The sequence below is a fragment of the Dromiciops gliroides genome, chromosome 3 (assembly GCF_019393635.1).
Source record: "Dromiciops gliroides isolate mDroGli1 chromosome 3, mDroGli1.pri, whole genome shotgun sequence".
Classification (NCBI taxonomy): Eukaryota; Metazoa; Chordata; class Mammalia; order Microbiotheria; family Microbiotheriidae; genus Dromiciops; species Dromiciops gliroides.
In genome coordinates, this window is record NC_057863.1 from 661,413,854 (window position 1) to 661,432,839 (window position 18,986).

General features: G+C 58.2%; 1 protein-coding gene across 3 annotated transcripts; it reads left to right on the top strand.

Moving 5' to 3' along the window:
• The first annotated feature begins 552 nt into the window (after positions 1 to 552).
• On the top strand, positions 553 to 17,601 carry LOC122751726 (NACHT, LRR and PYD domains-containing protein 14-like). 3 transcript variants are annotated; one of them, XM_043998873.1, is made up of 13 exons: positions 553 to 705; positions 1,365 to 1,423; positions 2,712 to 2,823; positions 3,700 to 3,771; positions 5,162 to 6,842; positions 7,041 to 7,211; positions 7,981 to 8,148; positions 12,710 to 12,880; positions 14,123 to 14,293; positions 15,193 to 15,363; positions 15,597 to 15,767; positions 16,413 to 16,583; positions 17,287 to 17,601. In XM_043998873.1, the coding sequence occupies exons 3-13, from the start codon at positions 2,802 to 2,804 to the stop codon at positions 17,426 to 17,428; spliced, it is 3,111 nt and encodes a 1,036-aa protein (XP_043854808.1). In that variant the 5' UTR covers positions 553 to 705; positions 1,365 to 1,423; positions 2,712 to 2,801; the 3' UTR covers positions 17,429 to 17,601. The 3 variants fall into 3 exon arrangements, with proteins under 3 accessions (XP_043854808.1, XP_043854807.1, XP_043854809.1); XM_043998872.1 differs by lacking the exon at positions 553 to 705 and having other exon boundaries at positions 1,321 to 1,423; XM_043998874.1 differs by lacking the exon at positions 553 to 705 and having other exon boundaries at positions 1,321 to 1,423; positions 16,482 to 16,583.
• Positions 17,602 to 18,986: the final 1,385 nt, after the last annotated feature.

The window sequence follows — 18,986 nt, forward strand, 5'->3', positions numbered from 1 at the left end:
GGGTAGATGGGGTGTCCACCTGACAATGCAAAGTTCCCTTTTGGGATGGGCCAGGGAAAGAAAGCCTGGCTGCTTGTCCTATTCTGGAGAGTCTAGAGGGACTTTTTTGAAATGATGGTTCTGACCTGGGGGTTCTCTCTGTCTCCTGGCTCTGGTCAGGTAGTAGCCACGCCTGAGTGACTTTCCCTCCCCTTCCTTCTTAGCTGTGTCTGTCCTGATATCTGTTGGCCAAGTTAACCTTTAATAGTCCCTTGGTTCCTCGAGGTGTCTGTCCTGTTATCTGCTCACCTTTGGTTTTGCTTCTCACAGGACAAACTTCCTCTGATTTAAGAGTAAAGTCCAGAGTAAAACCAGTCTCGTCTAGGGAGTAAATATCTGTGGGAATAAGGCACAGCCGCATCACCGGCGTGGACGAGGGCACAGGGGATGCAGAGAGACGGAGGGGGTGGGGGGACGGGACACAAGACACTTCTTCACAAACTCTCTTTCCCAGAAGGGAGGCGGGGTTTCCACACCTATTAGAGTGTTAACTCCCCGCAGGGATGGCCACCCTTTCCGGGGTGCACGGTTTTCCGCGTTCAGAGCTGACAAGTATCTGGCACCTACTTGGTGCCAGGCGCCGTGCCAAGTGCTTAACAAGCGTGATCTCGTGTGAGCCTCACAACAACCTGGGAGGCGGGTGCTGTTATCGTCCCCACTTTACAGGTGAGAAAACCGAGGCAAACTGCAGCGTGGCAAGTATCAGAGACCTCCTTTGAACTCTAGTCTTGGCGACTCCAGACCTTAATTACTTTGAGAGTAAAGTGCTTTGACTAGTGAATGGAAAGCAGTGACGTCACAGAGGAGTCTTATTATGATTGGCTGTTGCTCTGGGGGTGGGCTGGGGAGGGTGGCCCAGACCAGTGGAAGTAGGGGAAATAGCCTTGGAGGGCGCGCTACCGTAATCATGCCAAGCCATGAAATGACGAACGACAAAGTTACCACTAATTTTTTATTATTATGATCGCTATACAGTAGTGAGTACTTATAAAGGACCGAATAAAATCTGTGCTCTCCCCAGGGCCGGCCTCCCTTTCCCGCTTCCTCCTCTCTCTGCCCTGGCCGCCGGTGGATGAAGCCGGCGCCGCGCGGGGACCTTTGGGGAATGTAGTTTTCCAGTAGAGGCCTGGAAGCCCCAGGCGCATGCGCCATGCCTCCTGGCGCGGTTCTGCCCCAGGGCCTGGCCCACGGGCCTCCGCGTGCAGGGGGAGGGGCTGAGGGGGCGGGACGGGCGGGAGTGAGAGCCAATGGAGTCGTGCGCTGGGCTCGAGGGGGCGGAGTCATGATCGAAGTTTTTTTTTTTTTTTCCTCCCCCTCCCTCTAAGTGGTAAGAAGCGGGGCGTCGACCTCAGCGTGCGTGCTTCAGGGCCAGCAGCAGCCTCGGGTAAGCGAGCACCTGCCTCAGTTTCCCCTCTCTCCCCTCAGGTTACCCACCGATCCTTTGGGAGACCCCCCCCTCTTAAAGCAAGACGCCCCGCGAAGGGCCTGACCGAGCCTCGAGCCTCAGTTTACACCCCTGTCCAATTAGGGCGTCAGGTCCTATGGGGAGGAACCTTAGGGGTCGGGTCACGGTCCAGGGGATGGAATCACCCAAGGTGGGAGGGCCTTCCTGGGGGGGAGGGGTCCCGACTGACCCAAAGCACCTGTATACAGCCAGTGCTTAAGCAGTGCGCTCTCCACTTGTTCAGCATCCGGTCATCTGTCTGAGTGTCTGTACCTCTCATTACCTGGCCCCTTCCCTCCTCCCTCCTTTCTCTCCGCCCCCTTCCTCCTCCCTCCTCCCTCTCCTCTGTCTCCCTCCACCTCTCTTTCCCTCCTCTTTCTTCTCCTCTCTCCTCCCTCCTCCCTCTCCCTCCTCTCTCCTCCCTCTCCCTCTTCTCTTTCCCCTCCTCCCTCTCCTCTTTCTCTCCCTCCACCCTCTCCTCCTCTCTCTTCCCTTCTTCTCTCCCTCCTCCCTCTCCCACCTCCCTCTCCATCCTTCTCTTTCCTCCCTCTTCCTCCTCTGTCTCTCTCTCCCTCCTCCCTTTCCCTCCTCTCTTCTTCCTCCCTCTCCCTCCTCTCTCCCTCCCCCTCTCCCTTCTCCCTCTCCCTCCTCCTCTCTCCCTCCTCCTCTCTCTCCCCCTTCTCCCTTTCCCTCATGTCTCCCCCTCTCCCTCTCCCACCTCCCTCTCCATCCTTCTCTTTCCTCCCTCTTCCTCCTCTGTCTCTCTCTCCCTCCTCCCTTTCCCTCCTCTCTTCTTTCTCCCTCTCCCTCCTCTCTCCCTCCTCCTCTCTCCCTCCCCCTCTCCCTTCTCCCTCTCCCTCTCCCTCCTCCTCTCTCCCTCCTCCTCTCTCTCCCCCTTCTCCCTTTCCCTCATGTCTCCCCCTCTCCCTTCTCCCTCTCTCTCCTCTCTCTCTCCTTCCTCCCTTTCCATCCTCTCTTCTTCCTCCATGTCCCTCCTCTCTCCCTCCTCCTCTCTCTCCCCCTCTTCCCTTTCCCTCATGTTTCCCCCTCTCCCTCCTCCCTCTTCCTCCTCTGTCTCTCCCTCTCTCTCCTTCTCCCCCCTTCATTCTACAGCCAGGGCACAGGATGTGCCTGAGTCTGGGCCTTAGCCTTCAGGGTCTCAGATCTTGTGCTGGCCCGGAGTCCCCTGGCCTGGGCCCAGGCTGCTGACTCCCCCTCCTCCTCTTAGGTTGGCCTTTTGTGAGCCAGGTCCCATGAAAGCCGCCCGGTCCCCTGGTCACCATCTGGCTGGGACGGGACCCTCAGAGTCTGCCAGAAGATGGAGCAGCCTCTGGAGAGTGGTGAGGGGCCCCGGGGCTGGGGGATGTCCTGGGAGGGGGGTGCTATCCACCTCGAGGGCACAGAGGCCGGCCCTCCTGCCGAGGCCCCTGGGCCTCCGGGTGCGGTGCGAGGTCCTTCCCTGCCTTCCTCTCATCGTGGGGGGCCCCTCTGTGAGGCTTCCCTCAGGCTCTTACTGGGCCTTCCGGCTGCTCCCTGAGCATGCCCATCCCTTTGCGGCTTTGCCTGGGCTGCCCCCTGACCCTTGGGCTCCTCGCAGGGCTCATCCCCCTAGCCTCAGTTTCCCTATCTGTAAAGGGTGGGGGCCACACTGTGTACCCTGTGCCTCCTCTGCCTCCCCCAGTCCCGCTTCCGGCTGGCTGGTGCCTGCTGTTGTACCTCGGTGGATACACTTGGCTGGTGCGGCACACTCCAGCCCTGCCCCCTCCCCTGGGCACCCTCCTTGTGTCCTGGGAGTGTGTTGGTGCATATTGGGGTTGAGTGTGCCCAGGCGTGGATGCCTGAGCGACTTTTTTCCCATCATTGCACATGCGACTCCTGAGCGGTTGGCCCCTGTGCAGCTCTACCCACAGTGCACCAATGTGTCTGTCCTCCCACTGACGGTTCCCATCGTTTTTCCTTCTCTGACATTTTGTGCCTTACTCTCAGGGATCAGCAGCTTGTTTTCCTGTGGTCTTGCCTCTTTGTGGTTTGTGGGATTTGAACCTTGGGCTCTCCTGGCTTTGGGTCTGGGTGCTCTGCCCACTTTGTATCTCATCCTGCCTCACTGATGGTGAATGGGACCCATTGCATGAGCTGATGTGTAGCAGGGTGAAGGGCGAGGGCTGCGTTGGGTGTGGCAAGATCCGTGGTCTCCATGACCTTTCTTTGGTTCACAGAAGCGGCTGAGATGCGGGGACAGGGCGGAGCCAGTCTGGGAGAGAAGGCCCGTGAGCCAGAGGAGGACTCAGGTGAGTGGGGAGCCCAGGCCTTCAGACTGCCAGCCACCTTCCCTCCCCTCCCGGCCTGGTCTCAGTCCTTGGCCGGCATGGGCTCACACCGACCATGGTCGCCGCTGGCCCGGCTCCCAGGTTGCCCCGAATCCCAGGGCCTGCAGGGCCTGGCTTTGGCCGCCCTTGGGCCCCAACGTGACCTCTCTCCGACGTTTCATCCTTGTTACCATGGGCTTCGGGGTCCCAGCCCCAGCTGCTGCGGAGTGAGGGAGGCCCCTCGGCAGCTGGCAAGGGAGCGTGGCCGGGCAGGCAACAACTTGTAGGCCGATGTTTTACCGCCGCTGTCCCCGTGTGCCGTCAGCTATAGATGGCTCCCATTAACAACCATGACTCACCTACACCTACCTAGTATTAACTGCCCAACCTGCACGCTCACTTCATACTCTTAACCTCCATGTCTACCTACTACTGCTGGCACCCCCTCCCACTACGAAATGCCCCTCTTACCAGCACCATTCCCATCCCAGCTGCCATATCTGCTGGCACCACCCCCAGCTCCGGCACTGAGCACTCTCACAGCACTGCCCCAGACTCCCTCAGGCGGCTGCTCCTAGCGTCTCTGTCTTCTACAGACCAGCACCATGCCTGTCCCTGCTACCAGCCTGTTAACCTGCCCGCTGTCGTCCCTGCCCGCTCCGGCCCCACCCAGGGGCAGGAGGCACAGGCCTGAGTCTCAGCACTTAGGGAGCCCGGAGAACACACTGGGGATCTTGGGGATCATTTCGTCCCAGCAGGGGAAGGGACTTTCTCTAAGTCTCAGGTGGTACCAAGTACTACCATGTCCAAGATAATAGTGACAGATGGAATTTAAACCCAGGTCTTTGGCCTTGAGACAGCAAGGGGGCACCACAGTACACAGAGCATGGGACTTGGAGTCAGGAAGACCCAAATTCAGATCCATCCTCAGACGGGCATTGCCTAGCTCTTGCCTGCCTCAGTTTCCCCACCTGTAAGAGGGGCATGAGAACAGCACAGAGTTGCTTTGCAAACCATAAACTCCGGCTGCTACAGTTGCTGTCCCCCCTGGCTCCCAGCCCAGGGGTCCTAGCCCTCTCCTGCCTGAGTAAATGGGGGCAGCACTTGAGGCAGAGGAGTGACGTGGGGGTATCGTGGCTCAGCTCACGTGACTCCCCCGGTCACACAGCTGTCCACAGCTTCCCCGGGCCCCTGGGGCCCCCTGGATCTCAGCTCTGTGGGCCTGTCCCCTGCTGGCTGCTTTGCCTTGGACAAGTCACTTGCCTTCTCTGTGGGTCAGGGACTGGGGGGGGCTGGGCTGGGGCACTTCAGGGGAGGACTCCCCAACACACACATCTGTAACCTGTTTTCTCCTGCCCTTTCCTTGAGGCAGATGACAGGCGGCGATACCGAGCCTGGATGGCTGAGAAATTCAGCTCCCTGAGGGCTGGAGATGCGTGGCCCGGGGGGCAGGAGAACTTCCTGTATGGGCCCACCACGCTGCTGTTCTCCCGCACCTGTGCCAAGGTCAGGGTGGTCATCGGAGAGGAGGGCTTGGAGCTCCCACCCGGTGAGGGGCCGCCCTTCAGTGAGATCCCGGGCCAGGCCGGGCAGCTGGCAGCCTTGTTCCAGCCAGATGACAGGACCAAGCAGCGGCCTGGCACTGTGGTCCTGCAGGGGCCCATGGGCATCGGCAAGACCGTGCTGGCCAGGAAGCTGGTGCTGGACTGGGCCCGCGGCCGCCTCTGCCAGGAAGTGTTCCAGTATGTCTTCTACTTCAACCTTGGAGACATGGACGAGGAGGCCGAGAAGAGCCTGGCCGAGCTGATCGCCGGCGAGTGGCCAGGCCCGCCGGTCCCTGTCCCTGAGATCCTGGCGCGGCCCCAGAGCCTCTTGTTTGTCCTGGATGGTTTGGAAGAGCTGAAGCCCTTCTTGGACGGGCCTGAGGCCGAGCTGTGTCGAGACTGGAGCGAGCCTCGGCCGCTGGCCGGCCTCTTGCAGGGTCTGCTGCGGAGAGCCCTGCTGCCCGAGGCCTGCCTGCTGCTGGTTGTGCGGCCCTCGGGCTGGGCCCGCCTGGCACGCTGGCTGGGCTGCCCCCAGCTTGTCGAGGTCCTGGGGCTGGCCAAGGCCGACCGTGAAGAGTACTTCCACAGGTTCTTCACAGACAGGGCCAGCTCACGGGCTGCCCTCGCCGCCGTGCGGGACAACGAGACGCTGGCCACCCTGTGCCGCGCGCCACTGGTCTGCTGGCTCATCTGCACGGGCCTGAAGCAGAGGCTGGATGACGGCGAAGACTTGCACCAGGGCCCTCTCACCGCCACGCGCCTCTACGTATCCTACGTGACCGGCCTCTTCCGTGGCCGTGCCACCCCCAGCGAGGCCCAGCTGCGGGGGCTGTGCCGCCTGGCTGCTGACAGCGTGCTGGCCCACTCCACGGGCTTCGATGGCAGCGACCTGGAGCGGCACGGGCTGGCGGCGGCCGACCTCGAGCCCTTCCTGAGCACACATGTTCTCCTCCGGTGCGGCGGCGGCTACGCCTTCCTGCACCTGACTTTGCAGGAGTTTTTTGCGGCCCTGTACAGCGCCATGGAGGTGACCCGGAGCCCCTCCGCGGCGCACACGGTCCAGGACCTGACCACGGAGCTGGAGAAGTACTCGGGGGTGGACACGAGCTTTCTGAGCCTGGCTGTGCACTTCCTCTTCGGCCTCCTGAACCCCGAGTGCGCCCGGCTCCTGGAGGCAGAGCTGGGCTGCCGCCTGTCCCCCCAGCTGCGGCGGGACCTCCTGCTGTGGGCCACCGTGTTCGGCGGCTCTGCCTCCCCGTCGCTGTGCGCCCTCTCCCTGCACCACTTCTTCTTCAGCCTGTATGAGACGCAGGATGGCGCCTTCGTCACCGAGGCCATGGACCATTTCCGCGACCTGCAGCTTGTCCTCTGGAGCAAGGTGGATCTGCTGGTGTCGTCCTTCTGCCTGCGGCACTGCCGCCACCTAGAGAAGCTGGTGCTCCACCCCCAGCGGGAAGTCTTCCATGACGAGGACCCGGAGCTGCAGGCCGGCTCCCCGGCCGAGGCCGGGTGAGCCTGACCCCTGCCCTCCGGCCCCGGGGCTTCTCCCAGGGTGCTGGGCGCCTGCCGGGCTCGCTCCCGTGGCACATGGGGATCCCCCGCGGTGTGCTGGATCAGCGCTGGTCATTCTCGGTCTGGCTCGCAGCAGGCCTCGGCCCTGGGCCTCCCAGATGGTGAAACCAGTGCTCCATGTCTCCTCTCGCCCAGGCCCCAGGCTCCAGATCTCGCTGCCTCACGGTGGAGGGCCCTGTTCTCAGTGCTGAGCACCAACGCCGCCCTGCGGGAGTTGGAGCTGAGCTTCTCATCGATGAGTGACCTGTGCATGAAGAGCCTGAGCGACCAGCTGCAGCGTGAAGACTGCCACCTGCAGAGCCTGAGGTGAGCCCCCAGGGCCTCACCCCTGCCCCTTTGGGGGAAGGATGGGCACAGGCTTCGCTTGGTCCATTGCTCGTACCTGCATGTGCACAGGGGGCATCTGGGCCGTGCCCGAGGTAGGAGACAAGTAAGGGCAGGATTGTCTGCCTGGCAACAATCCCTGAACCTGTGGGATGCCGGGGTTCCTCAGCGAGGGAGGAGAGGATGGGGCCTGGGGAAGAGCCTCACACAGGTCGGGGGGGACACAAGTGATGAGCTCCCAGGCAGAGGAGAGTCAGCATTGGTGGCAGATGTGGTGGGGAGGGGAGACAGGAGAAAGCAGCACTGGGGGCTGGTCAACAGGGGCACAGCCAGCGGGAGGTAAGGGTGGCCCCCCAGGGCAGATGGGGGAGGGGGCAGACAGAGAGCAATAGCTTGAGGAGCCACAGAATCTGGTGGTTTTTCAAGGTGCTTGGGTGAATTTCCACACCCATCTTTTGGGGGATCCCTTGTGTCTTCTTCATTTCAATTCCTTCTTTCCCTCCCTCCTCCCTTTCCTCCTCTCTTCCTTCCCTCCCTCCCTCCTTCCTTCTTTTCTTCTTTTTCTTCTGGTTGTTCCCTGGTCTACCTATAGCTTTTAGAATATCCCTGAAAGAGATGAGTAGAACTCACTTTCGCCCTGGGTTGGCCAGCCCCGAGGAATCCATGGGACGAGAGCTGGGCCGCTCTGAGCAGGGCCTTGGGGGAGGCTAAAAGGAATGAATGTGTCCCTTTGTGGTCTTCTCTGCCGCAGGGTCAGGCAGACTGCCTTTGTCCCCTTCACCTGTGGGGATTTCCCTCTTGCTCTCATTGGGCGCCACCATCTCGTGTACCTTTACTTGGACCTTCAGTTGGGGGACGATGGGATGAAGTTGTTGTGTGAGGCCTTGAGACACCCGCAGTGTAACCTCCAGTATCTGAGGTTAGTCTTCCACAAAGATCTCCTGCCCCCTCTTCTCCATTCCACAGATGGTGCCTCTCTCTGTTCTTCTCTCCTCTCTCAGGCTCTGTCTCTTTCCCTGTTGCTTTTTTTGGGGCTGGAGGAGGGGCCCGTGATTTTTTTTTTTTGACTGGGCAATGAGGGTTAAGCGACTTGCCCAGGGTCACACAGCTAGTAAGTGTCAAGTGTTTGAGGTCAGATTTGAACTCAGGTCCTGAATCCAGGGCTGGTGCTTTATCCACTGTGCCATCTAGCTGCCCCTGGGCCCATGATTTACCACTGGCTCCTTGACTCCCAAGGAGACCCCTGTGTGGGACGAAATTGGTGTTGAAAAGAGGATGATAAAAGAGTGATTCCGGCTGGTCTTCACACCAAGCTTCAGGACAAAATGCTTTCCACACGTTTCCCCACCTGAGTCACCTCCTAGCCCTTAGTATCATGCTACCCCTAAAGGTGTTCCCCCCATTTTACAGATGATGCTGGGAGAGGTTAAGGATGAGCACGGTGCCCAGCACTTTGTCCTGGTAATGAGCTGCCTCCCAGGGTCTTAGGAAGGACTCTTCCGGAAGCCTGTGGGGCTCTCAGAATGAAGGCCTCATCTGCAAACGCATAAATGTGGGCAGTTCATCTTCATGTCGATGTGCCAGAGATGGAGACTCAGTCCCGAGGACCTGTGCCTCGTGCTCTGCGTTTGGGAAGGGGGTGGCAGTGACAACATACACGAGTCAGAACATCCAGGCTTAAAGAGGCGGTGCACAAAACACCATGAAAGCACCGGCCCTGGATTCAGGAGTGCCTGGGCTCAAATCTGGCCTCAGATCCTTGACACTTACTAGCTGTGTGACCCTGGGCAAGTCACTTAACCCCCATTGCCTCACCAAAAAAAACACAGTGCCATGAAAGGCCTTCTGGAGGAAATTAGGCTGGACCTTAATGGAAGCCATTGATTCCAAGAGTAGGGAGGAAGAACCTCCTAGGCATGGGCAAGGGCCAGCGCCGAGGCATGGGAATGGAGTGTTGTATGCAAGGAGATACAGGTGAAAATCCCCTACAACCAATGACATTTCCCTCGATTTGGCTCATGATGCTTACATAAGACCATCTGAGGGGACGCTTGGTTCAGAGTTGTTGGATTGAAGTGCATCCTGGTCTCTTGAGATCTTATTTGCACCCTGGCTTCCTTGTCCAGAGTGACAGCCGTCTCCCCCAGTTGCATGCTGCCTATGCCTTTATCCGAGTCACTGGGACAGTCATCCCCACAGACCAGGCACAGGCTTCTGGGTAGTATCTCTAGATTGTTGGGGATTCATGAATGGCTTCTGAACCAGTTCTCAGTCGACCTAAGCAGATGGTCATCTTCTCCATGGCCATCGTCCGTCTCGTCTGCTAGAAAGGCACGAGAGACCTTGTCAGCGGCTCTCTAAGGCGTCTCCCAATCGACCGGTCTGGGGCCTGGATGAAATGAGGAAATGAGCTGAGTGTCCCGTGACTTCTTGGTGGGGTCGTGCTGGCTTTCACAGTGGCCACTGCTTCCCTTGTGAAATGCGCACTAAGCATCCTTTTAATGACATGTTCTAGAATGCTGCATCAAGGAAGGATGCACCACGTGGCGTGCGGGGGCCTGGGACGGGGAGCCTCCATCAGCTTGCTAGTTCTGAAAGGAGAGACCTTTTCTTCCCACCAGTCCATCCCTCAGACTTTCAGAACTCGCCCATGGGGGCTCACTGACCCATTGGCTAGGTCTGTCAGGACTTCATTATTCTAGATGTGGTTATTTGATAAAGTAAGCGTTACATGATACATATGCTATAGGTATCCTGTGTCTATGTGTATATAACATAGTCTATTAGATGGGCCTGGGCACTTGAGTTCAGCAGAAGGAATGGCTCCTTGAGGGAAGGGACTGAATTGTTTTTGTCCTGGGCTTTGCATATAATCAGTGCTACATAAATGCTTATTCCTCAGCTCCAATTCCCTTTGACCACCATCTTTTCATCTCCACTGTATTTCTTCTCCTTTTGGAGCATTTTTTTGGGGGCGGGGCAATGAGGGTTAAGTGTCTTACCCAGGGTCACACAGCTAGTAAGTGTCAAGTGTCTGAGGCCATATTTGAACTCAGGTCTTCCTGACTCCAGGGCCGGTGCTTTATCCACTGTGCCACCTAGCTGCCCCTTTTGGAGCATTTTTAATGGATGAGAAAACCGAAATAACATATTTGTTGTGTCCTGTTGTGTTCTCAGCATCTGGTATCCCAGAGGTAATCAATCATTAATCAATTAATCAATATTTATTAAGTGCCATTTATTCTATGCCAGGCCCTGTGTTAAGTACTGGGGATACAAAGAGAGACAGAAGACATTCCCTACCCTCAGGAAGCTGACAGTCTAATAGAGAGACAGCTTGCAAACGGGACAAATAGGAAATAATTAGCAGGGTGAAGGCACTGGGGTTAAGGGGGGTTCGGGAACGCTTACTGTAGTGGGTGGGCTTTTAGTGAGACTTAAAGGAAGCCAGAGAGGTCAGTGGTCAGAGATAAAGAGGAAGAGCATTCTGGGCTTGGGGAGCAGCCGGTGGCCAGCGTCTCTGGATCAGCCACGCCCCTTGTTGGGGAGGAAGGTGTAGGAAGACTGGAAGGTTGGGAGGGCCGGGCCATGGAGGGCTTTGGATACCAAACAGCATCTAGTTTTTGGTCCTGGAGTTTCTGGAGGGGGCACCTGGTCAGACCACTGGTAGCCCAGTGGAGGATGCGCTGGAGTGGGGAGAGACCCGAGGCCGGCGGATGCCCCCCACCCCTCGCAGCTGTCGCAGGAGTCTGGGGTGAAGTGTGAAGGGCCTGCTGTAGGGCGGGGGCAGAGGAGAGGAGGGGGCACACTCAGGAGGTCCTGCAGAGGTGAAGTCCACAGGCCTTGGCATCATATTAGATCTGGGAGTGAGAGAAGAGGCCAGGATGACTTCTAGGCGGGAGCCTGGGGCCTGGGAGGGTGGTGATGGGGAAGAAAAGGAAGAGTTTAGCAAGAAAGGTAAGAGAGTTCTGTTCTGGGTGCTGTCCACTGCACAGCCATGGTCATTCAATCCATGAGGAGCTCCCCCAGGGGAGGAGGGGAGAGCGGGGAGAGCAGAGGCCAGGACCTGGAGGGAGGATCCGGCCCAGGAGAACCGAGGAGGAGGGGGCAGAGGGGGCGAAGGAGAGCCAGGAGGGAGCTGTCCAACAGCACCTGCCTCCCCTCCCTCCCATAGCTGATGTGTTCTGCTCCTCTCCCTGCCCAGCCTTCTTGTCAGGGCCGCTTGCTCTCTCTGTGTACGGGATGGGCATCTCCTTTGTGGGTGGGATAGAAACATGGAGGGGAGGGATGAGGACAGAGGAGAGAGATAGAGAGAGATGGAGGAGAGAGAGAGAGACAGGGAGGAGACAGGACAGAGGAGAGAGATAGAGAGAGACAGAGGAGAAATAGAGAGACAGGAAGGAGACAGGACAGAGGAGAGAGAGAGAGACAGAGGAGAGATAGAGACAGAGGAGAGAGATAGACAGGGAGGAGATAGAGAGAGACAGGAGAGATAGAGAGAGACAGGAGAGATAGAGAGACAGGAAGGAGACAGGACAGAGGAGAGATAGAGACAGAGGAGAGAGATAGACAGGGAGGAGATAGAGACAGGAGAGATAGAGACAGAGGAGAGTTAGAGAGACAGGAAGGAGACAGGACAGAGGAGAAAGATAGAGAGAGACAGAGGAGAGATAGACAGGAAGGAGACAGGACAGAGGAGAGAGATAGAGACAGAGGAGAGATAGAGAGACAGGAAGGAGACAGGACAGAGGAGAGAGAGACAGGGAGGAGATAGAGACAGGAGAGATAGAGAGAGAGGAGAGAGATAGACAGGGAGGAGATAGAGAGAGACAGGAGAGATAGAGAGAGACAGAGGAGAGATAGAGAGACGGGAAGGAGACAGGACAGAAGAGAGAGATAGAGAAACAGGAAGGAGACAGGACAGAGGAGAAAGATAGAGAGAGACAGGAGAGATAGAGAGAGACAGGAAGGAGACAGGACAGAGGAGAGAGAGAGAGACAGGAGAGATAGAGAGACAGAGGAGAGATAGAGACAGAGGAGAGATAGAGAGACAGGAAGGAGACAGGACAGAGGAGAGAGATAGAGACAGAGGAGAGAGATAGACAGGGAGGAGATAGAGAGAGACAGGAGAGATAGAGAAAGACAGAGGAGAGATAGAGAGACGGGCAGACAGGGCCAGGGACACAGAGAAGAGATGGAGAGGGGAGGAGGATGAAGACAGACAGGAGAGACACAGATAGAGAAGAGATGGATGGGGCAGACAGGGCCAGACATGGATGAGAGAGATGGGACAAAGCAAGAGAAGAGACAGGAAAGTGAGATGGGTGAGAGACAGAATGGAAGGGGAAAGGAGGAAAAGGGAGGGCGAAGGGAAAGGAAAATAAGAGGCAGGGAATGAGGGGCGGGAGCGGGGAGGACAGGAATGGAGGCAGGGGGGCAGGCGGCCCCATGACGTTCTCTGCCTTGCCTCTCTCCCTGAGGTTGAAGAGCTGTGGCCTCACCGAGGCTTGCTGTCCAGATCTTGCCCTGGCCCTCACTGCCAACCAGAGCCTGAGCCATCTGAACTTGGAGGGGAATCAGCTCCTGGACAGCGGCATGCAGGTGCTGTGCGAGGCCTTGCGGCGGCCAGAGAACCACCTGCAGAAGCTGGTGTAAGTAGCCACCGGCTAAGCCTGCTGCTTCTCAGGTGCTGGCTGGGCACTGCAGCCAGGCCGGAGAGGGGCTGGGGCTGCCGCCTCTCAGGCCCGATCTGCGGCATCGTCAACCGTGATTCCAGAAGACTAACGATGGAACTTTTTTGGGATGTGGCCAGTGGACATCCCTGGGGGCTTATGAGGAAGGGTTTGTTTTTGAGGGGGAAGCGGATGGGAGGGAAGAAAGGTGGATTTTTGCTGATTGAAAACAAATCGAAAAAGCCAGAAACCAGGACAGATACCACAGGATTGCAGAATAGCAGATGTCCTGAGAAGGGGGAAGAGAACAGAGCCACAAGCTATAGGCCAATGACCTTGACTTCTCTATTCCTGGGGCAGTTCTAGAAGAAATCATGGAAAGTCTGGTTGGCTGAAGTCTGGACCAGGAAGCAGTGATGACAAGGAGCCGGTCTGGCTTCTGAGGAATAGGCCCCATACCCTCACCTCCTTTTCCTTTGTGACAGAGATGAAGAGAAGGCTATGAGTTGTTTCCCCTGGATTGTAGCCAAGCATTTGATAGGCTCTCTCCACACTCTTCTTGTGGGGAGATGGAGAGTTCACTAGGTGATAACATCACCCATTGCTGGCTGGATGGACAGACTCATAAAATCATGGACCCCCCCTACAGATGGGGAAACTGAGGCCCACAGAGGTGCCGGCCGGGGTCACACAGCCAGGATTTGAACTCAGGTCTTCCTGACTGTTGTGGTCTTGGGCGGCATTAGGAGGGGTTTAGCTCCCAGGACTTGGGAGGTGATGGCTCTCCTGGGACCCCAGCTGAAGTAAGTCCAGAGAAGGACAGCCTGCCTGGGGACGGGGGGCAGCCATAGGAGCAGGACAAAGTGACTGATGCCAGCAAGCATCTGAAGGGCTCTCGTGTGGAGGAGGGGGTCACGCTTACTCTGTTCGACCCCAGAGGACAGAATCAGGAGCTGTGGGGGGAGGCTGCCAAGAGGGAGGTTTGATGTTGGGAACAACTTGTGAGCTGGGGAGAAACCAGAAGCTGGACGACCATTTGTTGGGTGATTTGCACCCCACTTTAGCCATGGCTTCCCCCTCCCCTTCTCTCTCCCCCTTGTCTTCATGTCTGCCTGCTTAGGAGTCCCCTCCTCCTGGAACCTTTCCTGGTCTTCTCTGTGTCCCCTTTCCCCGTGGGATGCCCAGGGTCATTTCCCACCTTTGTGCGTCTGTCTCTTGCAGGTTGCCAGAATGTGGCTTGACAGACGTTGGGTGCCAGGATCTCTCCGCTGCTCTCACCTCCGGCCGGAATCTGACCCATCTGTGCCTGGCCCACAACAGCCTCCACGACAGTGGCGTGAAGATTCTGAGCGAGGCTCTGAAGTGTCCCGAGTGTCCTCTCCAAAGACTGACGTAAGGCCCAGACGCCTCCTTGGTGGCCGCTCCCTTCTCTGTGGGTCCTGGCGTGGGGGCTGAAGGAGGGAGGGCCTCCAGGGCCATGGCCAGGGATGGGGGCAGGGCACGGTTTTCTTAAATGTTTGTACCCATCGGAGGGGGATGCTTCCTCCCCTCTTCAGCTCCCCCCCCCACTTATGTCATCACTGTTGTGTGATATGAGGGAGGGACCTAATGCCAGGCACAGAGCGCCCTCGCTCGGGCATGTGATCGCACGCTTGGCTTGGGCAGTGGCTGCTCTGTCTCCTGTGGCCTCTATCATGTGTCCATGGATCCCGGCCCTCATGGGCTCCCAAGCTCTGCTGATCACTCTGCACGCTCTCACTTTGAACCTGTTATTTGGTGCACGGAAGGTCTAGTCAGTCCCGTAAGGGGCTCTCTGGCTGCTCAGAACAGGCTCAGGGAAGAAGCCACCTCCCTGTGTTGGCATGGGACCTGCAGCCCAGAGTGGGGGCCCTTGGTGGTGTGACTGACCGTCACTGGCAGCGGGGTGTGTGTATGTGTGTGTCAGTGTGTGTGTGTGTACGTGTCTGTGTGTGTGTATCTGTGTGTGCGTGTGTCTGTGCATGTGTGTGCATGTGTGTGCATGCGTGTGTGCCTCTGTGTCTGCAATAGGCCAGACTGCCTCTCAGCCCCCTCCCAAACACAGGACCGCTCAGAGCCCCCCATGAAAGGAGCCCTTCCCGAGGCCCCCAAGGATGTTGGGGGCTCAGCAGATGGGGACGGGAGAGGGGGGGAGGCAGGTGCTGTGTCATGGGCTGCTAGGAGGGCGATGGGCTCTGTGTGGGGGGTGTGGGGGTGTCCGGGCGGGGGATGTGCAGCATCTGTGTGCTGTGTGTCCTTCCTCATTCCCCCAGGCTGTGGAGCTGCGGCCTCACTGCCGTGGGCTGCCAGGACCTCTCAGCCGCGCTCTGCAGCAACAAGAATCTGACTCACCTGGACCTGGGGGAGAACAACCTTGGTGACGAGGGCCTGAAGCTGTTGTGTGCAGCCTTGGGGCAGCCACAGTGTAACCTTCAGGCCTTGGAGTAAGTCTCCTCGGCACTTAGTTAGCACCTTCTGTATGCAGAGGCGGAGAGTTTGTGGCTAGCAAGGGAGGGAGCCTGGGTGGTCACTAGTGTTATCTCACGGACTCCTCAGCAGTCTCAGGAGGGAGGAATGAATCCCAGGCAGGCAGCGGTGAAGGGGGGACTCCCCCAGGGTCCTGTCAGAGGCAGGGTGTGCCCTGCGACCTTGCTGACCTGACCCAGCCTTTCCACAGCCTCCTGGTCTGCTTCCTCACGGAGGCCTGCTGTCAGGCGCTCTCAGACGCGCTCATCCTCAACCAGAGTCTGCGGAGCCTGAACTTGGGACACAACGCCCTCAAAGACGAGGGGGTCAAGCTGTTGTGCCAGGCCCTGAGACACCCCGATTGTCAGCTCCAGAGGCTTGGGTAGGCGGGGGTGCCTGGGGGCAGCCCAAGGCTGGTGCCACCAAGACTGTAAACTCTGGGAGGGCAGGCTCCTCCATGACACTCCCTGGCACCCACACACAGAATCCTCTAGAGATTCAGATGAGGTAGAAGCTGCATCTCAGACCTGAAGGGGGCCTTAAGGGAAGGAGGGACAAGCAGGGGAGGAAAGCCAAAGGTGACTCCACGCTCACATCCCCGTCAGTGGGGAGGCTTAGGCTGAAGTCGGGGTGCCTCAGGGACCTCAGCTGGCTAGAACCATCCTGCGGGCCGGGGGACGTGGGGTCACGATCTGTGTTTGGGAGCAGAGGAGACAGATGCTTGAAGTCTGGGGAGGGGCAGGGGCTGGAGAGAGAAGAGGGCCAAGGATGGGGTGAGGGGAGGGAAGGGGTTGTGCAGGAGGGAGGTGGTGTCCCCGAGAAGACAGGAAGGTTGAGGACCTAAGAGACCACCTGTGACCTCGGACATCCGGCCGGTTTTAGTAGAGGAATAGGGACAACAGGCAGGATGTGGAGAGAGGGTGGGCACCTCCCAGCCCAGACATTTCATGCTCCCTTTCCCAAGGGCCGCCCCCCCACCCCCAGGCCAGGGTCACTTTCACTTGCTCTGCTTGCCTCCCCCTGGTAGGCTGGAGAGGTGCCAGCTCAGCATCGATTGCTGCCAGGATCTCTCCTCTGTTCTCCTCTGCAACCCAAGGCTGAAGAGTCTCAACGTAGCCCAGAACGCCTTGTGGGACGAGGGGGTGAGGCTGCTGTGTGAAACCCTGGAGCAGCCCGAGTGCCGACTGCAGATCCTGGCGTGAGTCCCTGGGACGGCCACTCTGCCCCCACCTCTCCCCCAGGCCCTGGCTGGCGCCGCACTGTCCAGGGTGGCTCACCCACCGAGGACGGAGGCCAAAGCCTGGCGCCTTTGGGGGGCATCGTGAACTCACTGCCCGTCCTCCACGTAGCAGAGTGCAGTTACTGGTATGGAGGCCGAGAGGGGCTTCTTGCCATCAGATCCATAATGGCGTTCGAGGCATTGGGCTGCTGACAGAAGCTTGGGCCTGGGGCCTGGGCTTTGTGGAGAACCTCGTGCCAAGCGAGTGCTGGCCCTGACAAAATACAGAAAGAAGAATGATTGAATGCCCTTCAAGGCTGTCCCATAGCCACGTTCCCACTGGGCCTTGGTTGTCTTCTGGGAAAGCCCCAAGGGGACGTGTGCCCGTGAGGACAGAGTCCTGCCAACTGGGCCGCACCCACACCTCTCACAGGAGGAGCCAGGCCCGCTTGAGGAAGGGACATCCCCAAGGCCGCATAGAAAGTTACTGAGTAGAACCAAGCCTGTTGGTAAACCTGGGGCAAGGCAGCCCAGAGTCCAAGACCCAAGTTGGGGGAAGCGTACTGGGGGAGGGGAGGGGAGGCTGTTCCATGGTGGGTGCCTGGCCCCTAGTAGGTGCTTAATAAATGCATGCCCTTTCGGCCAGACCCCCTCTGGGGCACTGATGAGGCTCCCTCCCCAGGCTGTGGAGGGAGGCGTTCAGCGAGGACATTCAACGCGTGCTGAGAGCAGCCCAGGAGAGCAAGCCGCACCTGATCATCACTGGTGACTGGTACAGTCACGAACCTGAGGAATATGGTTTTTCCTGGTGGATGGAGACCTGACCCGCTCCCCTCCCGCCACCCCCACCCCCATCCCCAGTCTGGCAAGGGCGCGTGCCCTGGGTGCAGGAGGTCCCAGAGTGGCAAGATCCCCAGCCTTCCACGCTCCTTCAGCTCCAGCGGTCACGTAGTGCCCACGTCCCTCTTCCCTCTGGATGTCTTGGTGGGTGAATCAAATACAGACTGATTCTTTTTCTCCACATTCGCTTTACTTGTGGTGGGTTCTTAGTAGTAGGGGCGGGGGGGGCATGAGACCCTCTGCTCCAGCCCTCTTTTGATAGGGGGCACACACACACACAGAGGCCTGGCAGTCAGTGAAGCCAGGCCCTGCCCTTGAGGCCCTCCCAGGGGAAAGACTGTGGACAAGCCATGGATGGGATAAGACAGAGATAACAGGACACTAATAGCCGAGCTGGCATTTGGACCTGGCTGCCAGAATGCCCAGGGGAGGGGCCTTTCTGTGGAGCAAGTTGGTTTGTGACTTGAGGCAGCTCATCACCTCCTCTGGCCCTCAGTGTCCTCATTTGGAAATGCCCCCCACCTCCTGAGGGGCTTGGGGAAAAAGAGTCACCAGGATGGGGTGGGGAGAGGAGAGTCAAAGGGGACTGAGGGTTCTGTCCTTGGCACCCTGGATACTCAGTGTGTGGGGCCAGCCCTCCGGGAAGTCCAGTCCAGCAGGCATTTAATATCCCCCCTACTTGTTGGAAGGCCCTTCGTTAGGTTCTGGGGCTGCCAAGGCAGGCGTGGCATGGCGCCTGCCCTCCAGAAGCCCATGGTCTAATGAGAGCAGCAGAGAGGGAAGTAGATGTAAAACAGGCAAGTGACCTGTGCCCCCCACCCCAAGTTCTGAGCTTCCGTTGACTCCCACAAGATCATCCCCTCATTAGCTCATGTTATTCTCACAAGTTGACCACTTGGGTTTGCCTCTGGGAAATCGCAGAACACAGGAGTTTGTGTCTAGATTTTCTCAAATGTCGACATAGGGGTCCGGGCTCCCTTACAAGTACCCAAGATAAGGTGGTGTACAATGGTGTGTGTCCCATTCAGAATGACTCTCTTCCTGAGGGGAGGGGTGTCCCTTAGTCAGCAGTGCCCCCTCAGAGGAGGAGTTAGTTTGGGGCTCCTAGAAGGGCAGCCGGCCATTTTTGTCCTCTCCCTAGGGTGTGAACGATGCCTTGATGGGGAACCCAGTGAGTCCCACTTTGGTTCAGCCCTAGACCACTTCCCCAACACTTGAGTTCTCTGCAGACAGGAAATGAATCACTCATGGGACCGTCGGAGGCTCTTTTGCTCCCCGTGTCATTCATTGCTTTCGTCCTCCCGCCTCCATGATTGTGTCTTCTCTCCCAAGAGGCAATTGCTGCTCTTTCTGTTTGTTTGGTTTTTTTTTGCGGGGCAATGGGGGTTAAGTGACTTGCCCAAGGTCACACAGCTAGTAAGTGTCTGAGGCTGGATTTGAACTCAGGTACTCCTGAATCCAGGGCCGGTGCTTTATCCACTGCGCCACCTAGCCACCCCAATCACTGCTCTTTCTGGAAGATGATACTGGGATCAGGCCTCT